Source organism: Coregonus lavaretus, assembly GCF_964263955.1.
Source record: "Coregonus lavaretus genome assembly, chromosome: 37".
Taxonomy (NCBI): Eukaryota; Metazoa; Chordata; class Actinopteri; order Salmoniformes; family Salmonidae; genus Coregonus; species Coregonus lavaretus.
In genome coordinates this window covers 27,048,811-27,056,070 of record NC_140024.1, presented here as the reverse complement: position 1 = coordinate 27,056,070, position 7,260 = coordinate 27,048,811, and the positions used below count along the sequence as shown (strand labels likewise).

The 7,260-nt window shown below is 46.8% G+C and overlaps 1 protein-coding gene across 1 annotated transcript in view; it reads right to left on the bottom strand.

Annotated features, from left to right (window-relative positions):
- Window positions 1–881: 881 nt before the first annotated feature.
- Window positions 882–7,260, bottom strand: part of pcsk6 (proprotein convertase subtilisin/kexin type 6) — a 97,078-nt gene continuing 90,699 nt past the window's right edge. The window contains exons 20-21 of the mRNA XM_084154760.1: window positions 5,159–5,271; window positions 882–1,921 (exon numbers count right to left, since the gene is read on the bottom strand). Of these exons, the coding sequence (XP_084010886.1) occupies window positions 1,824–1,921; window positions 5,159–5,271 (211 nt within the window). The 3' untranslated portion in view covers window positions 882–1,823. The remainder of the gene's footprint in view (window positions 1,922–5,158; window positions 5,272–7,260) is intronic.

Sequence of the window (7,260 nt, the reverse complement as noted above, 5' to 3'; positions counted from 1 at the left end):
AGCCACACCCTTACCACTCGCCTTAGAAGTTCAGAACGAGAAAGTGTATATAGTGTAATATAATGCTATATAGAAATTACACTTAAATTGAAAATCATTCAACAAAATAATAAGGATCTATATCAGCCTTATCAAGGTGAAGATTACATCACACATTCCAGTGTTCAACTTGTGCTGCATGGGCTTTCTGCTAATAGACAGGTTGGTTGTTTAGCAACAAAACCGACCGGTGTGCAACCATGGGGAAAAACAGACGGGGTTGGCTTAGATTGTTTACATGTAAACTATATTTCGTCCACAATGTTTAAAAAAAACATAAATCAGTTTGCACAATGAGCATTTCTTGTCTCTCAGATACATTGTTACAGTTGTTGGTTAGCTAGCTAGCGGATTTTTGTCATATGAGCTTAGACATGACCAGTCACCTCAAAACAACATGGTATCAATAACAATATACAACGAGCTGAAACAAGCCACCCACGATTCCCCACATGGCAGCTTCCTGTCATTGTTGCTAGCTAACTGGCCATTCAGAATCACAACAACGCACAGACTTCTGCCCCATTGAAGCGCGCACATTGTTTTCGTGGCGTTGTCAGCTAACCCGTCTATGCGACTCCAATGGCAATGTCTGCGATAGGTATAACACTGGAAGCTATTTGTGGTTGTGACAGCTCCAACGCATTTCCACCTCCGACATCGGCTAAACACGCTGAATTGTTTGAATCTAGGCCTGAGGCTTTGGACACAACTTAACAATGTTGACTTCACAAACTCCTTGTATTGTTTTGTCATTGGTTTGAAGATCTGATAAGAGTCATATTCAGGTTGAAGTTTTAGTGGGTTTGAAAGCCTGTGTCAAACATTTCTATGCAACAAGATATCATACACAATGTACGTCTTTTATTTCGTTCTTCTGATCTTACATAAAACTAATGTTAAAACATCAAATACACATTCTAAAATGTACAACAGCATTTGAAATGTTACAGTGTACCATAATGGTCCTGTGTAGCTCAGTTGGTAGAGCATGGCACTTGCAGTGCCAGGGTTGTGGGTTTGATTCCCATGGGGGACCAGTATGAAAATGTATGCACTCACTACTGTAAATCGCTCTGGATAAAAGCGTCTGCTAAAATGTAAAACCGTATACAGTATTTTATTGTTTTACACATTTCTTTATAAAAAGCTAAAAGCCTTATACAGTATAGACCATTTTTTTGTGAGGAAGTTTGTATCTTAAGTATGAAAAAGTTGATCCGGGTCGTAATCGGTAGGGCACACAACAGAAAACGAAAACAAGTTCAAGTAGTCCCTCCCTGTTTCAGTTTGTCGTATTCCATTTGGTGCCTTATAAATACGATCCCGATTTTGAGTGATGCTGTTTATTTATCAACCAGTTCATACTATTCAGGTGACCGATTCACTTACAAAAAACAGTGGTTCAATCAGAGAATTATCGACTAACATGTGTAGTCGTAAAAAGTACCGTACTTTACAACGATGCAGCCTTGGAATAAAAAATAAACATTTTATACATGTTACATACTGTATGTAGTTTTTTATAAAACAGACAACTTTAAAATATATATTGTATGAAAATCAAGTCTACCCTTTGCGGGGTAAAATTGATGGGAGGAATAGTGCGTGTTCCAGGGTTGGTCACCAACCCTGGTGAACCAACCCTGGTGAAGGCCTATTCATTCTTTCTTTTAATTCAAACACAGACATTAGCTAGTTTGGAAATGTACAGCGGATGAGGAAGTGGTGGGTTCCACGCTGGGCTCCTCTCCAGGTTCCACACTTTGGGTTCTCTGGGGTTCTCATCCGGTCATCAGACAGGTTCTGCAGCAGAACTGGCGAAACAGCTTCTTTTCACACAGCCGGTTGGACTTTACCATCTCACAGAACACCTCGTCGGCTAGAGAGAGAGAGAAAGAGCGTTCAGAAATGATCCACACAGCTATGTCCTCTTCCACTCTTTCCTTCCTTCCCCTATACAAACTTCCTGTTCAGAGATGATCCACACAGCTATGTCCTCTTCCACTCTTTCCTTCCTTCCCCTATACAAACTTCCTGTTCAGAGATGATCCACACAGCTATGTCCTCTTCCACTCTTTCCTTCCTTCCCCTATACAAACTTCCTGTGCCAACCCTTTACTACTACACCAACCCTTTACTACTACACAAATCCCCTTTCCCAAAAACGCCCTCTCCTCCCTCCACTGTTACACTCACCCCTCTCCTCACCCCCTCCACTGTTACACTCACCCCTCTCCTCCCTCCACTGTTATGCTCACCCCTCTCCTCACCCCCTCCACTGTTACACTCACCCCTCTCCTCACCCCCTCCACTGTTACACTCACCCCTCTCCTCCCTCCACTGTTACACTCACCCCTCTCCTCACCCCCTCCACTGTTACACTCACCCCTCTCCTCCCTCCATTGTTACGCTCACCCCTCTCCTCCCTCCATTGTTACGCTCACCCCTCTCCTCACCCCACTGTTATGCTCACCCCTCTCCTCCCTCCATCGTTACGCTCACCCCTCTCCTCCCTCCTCTCCTCCACCTCCAAGCCTGTTAACCAGAGATAGGTCCCCAGACCCCGGGCCAACCCTGTTCCCTCTTACATACCTCCATGGGAGCTTTGGTGAGGCCCTGGTGAGGCCATACAGAGGCACTGTTTACTCATAGCAACGTTATTGCTGCTCTGCCAATGCTTTCGGTGCACCCCAATTGGCACCCTATTCACTATGTTGTGCACTACTTTTGACCAGGGCCCATAGCCTTTCTCTCCCCGCTCCCTCCCTTATATAGCTCACAGGCTGCTACAGCTGCAGCCATGGGCCCTAGTTGCTCTTTCAAACCCAAATCACATCCCCTCCTCCACATCCTGGGGGACGCAATTGAGAAACACCCCTGGAGACCCGAGCAAGCGAGCACCCCGCGGGGCACAACAACTGAAAGTAACTAAAACTTACTGTGAGAGAATCTGAACGTGAAACATTTCCTAAAAGGCACAAACGTAGGGGTGTTTCTTTCAAAAAAGTATTGGTGAAAGTGCTATGAGGTTTGCAGAAGGCAGCAGACATGGGTTCAAATACTATTCGATAATCATTTAAAATACTTTATCTGTGCTTGATTGAGCTTGCCTGGTGTAATCAACCAATAGAATAGTCCCAAAACTGTAAACCCTGACCATCTGGCACACCGGGCAGGCAAGAGCAAATGCTGAACGTTTTTGAAAGATTTCAAATTGTATTTGAACCCAAGTCTGGAAGGCAGTGCGTCTATTCCTATTTAGGTAAGTTTCCAATATCTTGCTGAGTGCATCCAATTGGATGAACTCCGCCCCTGTAAAAACAGAATAAACAAACATTTCACAAGATGTCTCGATAGCCACCTACAGTATGAGAAACATCCAACTTTACAGCTCTATTTCCCCCGGATAGTGGCTTAGCAAGGCAGAGCTAGACTATTCCTCATTCATTCTTTACCTCAGAATACAGACATACAGTTAAAGTAGCCTGGGTGCCAGTTTCCACTGGAGACAACTTGTTGTTGTCTTGCCAAGGCAGTGATGTACAGCTGTGTTCCAAATGGCACCCTATTACCTATTTAGTGCACTACTTTTGACCTTTTGACCAGAGCCTTATGTAGTGCCATACATAGGGAATAGGGTGCCTTTTTGGACGGGCCGTTAGGGTTGTAGAATGCAGAAACTGGCAGGTATGCCAGGGCAGGCTAGACATAAAGCGGGCCAACATGGCAACCTCATGAACATGGCAACCTCATGAACATGGCAACCTCACGAACATGGCAACCTCACAACTATCCTCTCTGAACAACTCTCTCCCAACTCCCCTCGCTGACTGACTCTCTCCCAACTACCCTCTCTGACCGACTCTCTCCCAACTACCCTCTCTGACCAACTCTCTCCCAACTATCCTCTCTGACCAACTCTCCCAACTCTCCTCTCTGACCAACTTTCTCCCAACTGCCCTAACTAACCAACTCTCTCCCAACTGCCCTTTCTAACAAACTCTCCCAACTGCCCTCTCTAACCAACTCTCTCCCAACTGCCCTAACTAACCAACTCTCTCCCAACTGCCCTTTCTAACCAACTCTCTCCCAACTGCCCTTTCTAACCAACTCTCTCCCAACTCCCCTCTGACTGACTCTCTCCCAACAGCCAAAGGGCATCAGTAGAGTGTTACTGTAAGTCAGGGGGAAAGCAAACCAATGTCTGGATACAACACTTTAACACTACCTTTAAATATCTTATTCTATACCATCATCACCGTGTCATATGAATGTCGTCCAACTTAAAAACGACAAACCATCTTAATGTGATGTTGTTATGAGAATATCATATCAAAGAAAAACGATCCTATTTTTCAAGCAAATCTATTGTTCGCGTGGTACCTTTGTCAACCAATCGCAAATGTTCAATTAATTAACATTTCCTAGCGAGAATAAAATGCCCTTTTTCTAAAATGACACTTGTCACGATCCATTATGAATACCTACTGTATGAAATAGTACCCCCAGCTCCAAAGCCCCACCACCACCATGCACTTCAGAAAGGGGACAAAGCCCATTCAATTGAAAATGCCTCTGCTCGGTTCAGTTATGGTCCATTTTCACATGGCGGTAAAAATACCAACTAGTTATTACAATAACGACCAAGCAGTTGGTTCTGGCTGTGAGAGCTGAAAGCTGAAAGCAGCTTCTAAGAGCTACGGTAGCTACTGTACTGCATCTGGCTCCCAAATGGCACCCTATTCCCTATATAGTCCACTACATTGGACCAGGGCCCATAGGGTGCTATTTGGGATGCAACTTGATGCTCCGAGAGAGAATTCAAAGAACTTGTTAATGGCAATTACAGGCCTTTCAGAACCACCACTTACTTCACTCAGGGTGAAAGAGATTAAGTGTGACACAGGGGTCGCAGCAATGACATTTTTAGCACCCCGCGCCAATCTGTTCTGCATTCACACAATTCACACAGTCTTCTGTATTGTCATCCCACCAGAGAAAGAACTGTTGGGTTATGTGTCACCACCGCTATTTGTGTGTGTGTGTGTGTCTGAAAGTGTGTGTGTGTGTATTTCAGGCCTTTCGTGTGACCCTCGACAAGCTTTCACACACTCACCATTGTTACAGGTTGCATTCAGGATGCACGTTCTGCTGATGAGGTTGTAGCCATCTTTGCACTTGCCGCAGGTCGTCCCGGGGCCATCGCAGCTCAGGCAATTCTCCTCACACCTGGACACCGCATGCACACAATAAGACAGAGGGACAAAAGAGAACAAGAGAGAGAATGAAAAGAAAGAAAGAGTATGGAATACGTCCAGTAAACATGGTGGGCCTTTTTATTCTTTTTCCCCAGAGAGAGATAGAGAGATACTGAGAGGGAGAAAAAGAGAGAGAGAGAGAGAGAGAGAGAGAGAGAGAGAGAGAGAGAGAGAGAGAGAGAGAGAGAGAGAGAGAGAGAGAGAGAGAGAGAGAGAGAGAGAGAGAGAGAGAGAGAGAGAGAGAGAAAGAGAGAAAGAGAGAAAGAGAGAGAGAGAGAGAGACAGAGAGACATATAGAGGGGAGGTTATGAGGGAGAGAGAGAGAGAGACAGTGAGAAGAGAGAGAGACAGAGAGAAGAGAGGGATGAAAACAGTAAAACAGTTCAGAGATTGTCTTGGATAATGAATAGCGACAAGAAGACAATAACAGGGACATCATGTTATAAATATCTATGGAAGGGTCTGACCTAGTGGGTGATGAGACAGGGTCTGACCTAGTGGGTGATGAGACAGGGTCTGACCTACTGGGTGATGAGACAGGGTCTGACCTAGTGGGTGATGAGACAGGGTCTGACCTACTGGGTGATGAGAAAGGGTCTGACCTACTGGGTGATGAGACAAGGTCTGACCTACTGGGTGATGAGACAAGGTCTGACCTAGTGGGTGATGAGACAGGGTCTGACCTAGTGGGTGATGACACAGGGTCTGACCTAGTGGGTGATGACACAGGGTCTGACCTACTGGGTGATGAGACAGGGTCTGACCTAGTGGGTGATGAGACAGGGTCTGACCTAGTGGGTGATGAGACAGGGTCTGACCTAGTGGGTGATGAGACAGGGTCTGACCTAGTGGGTGATGAGACAGGATCTGACCTACTGGGTGATGACACAAGGTCTGACCTAGTGGGTGATGAGACAGGGTCTGACCTAGTGGGTGATGAGACAGGGTCTGACCTAGTGGGTGATGAGACAGGGTCTGACCTAGTGGGTGATGAGACAGGGTCTGACCTAGTGGGTGATGAGATAGGGTCTGACCTACTGGGTGATGACACAGGGTCTGACCTACTGGGTGATGACACAGGGTCTGACCTACTAGGTGATGACACAGGGTCTGACCTAGTGGGTGATGAGACATGGTCTGACCTACTGGGTGATGAGACATGGTCTGACCTAGTGGGTGATGAGACATGGTCTGACCTAGTGGGTGATGAGACCATGGTCTGGCTAGTGGGTGATGAGACATGGTCTGACCTACTGGGTGATGAGACAGGGTCTGACCTAGTGGGTGATGAGACAGGGTCTGACCTAGCTGGGTGATGACACAGGGTCTGACCTACTGGGTGATGACACAGGTCTGACCTAGTGGGTGATGAGACAGGGTCTGACCTAGTGGGTGATGTGACAGGGTCTGACCTAGTGGGTGATGGGACAGGGTCTGACCTATGGTGATGAGACTGGGTCTGACTAGTGGGTGATGACACAGGGTCTGACTAGTGGGTGATGACACAGGGTCTGACCTAGTGGGTGATGACACAGGGTCTGACCTAGTGGGTGATGACACAGGGTCTGGCCTAGTGATGATGAGACATGGTCTGGCCTAGTGGGTGAAGACACAGGGTCTGACCTAGTGGGTGATGAGACAGGGTCTGACCTAGTGGGTGATGAGACAGGGTCTGACCTAGTGGGTGATGAGACAGGGTCTGACCTAGTGGGTGATGGGACAGGGTCTGACCTAGTGGGTGATGGGACAGGGTCTGACCTAGTGGGTGATGACACAGGTCTGACCTAGTGGGTGATGACACAGGTTCTGACCTAGTGGGTGATGACACAGGGTCTGACCTAGTGGGTGATAACACAGGGTCTGACCTAGTGGTGATGACACAGGGTCTGACCTAGTGGGTGATGACACAGGGTCTGACCTAGTGGGTGATGCACAGGGTCTGACCTAGTGGGTGATGAGA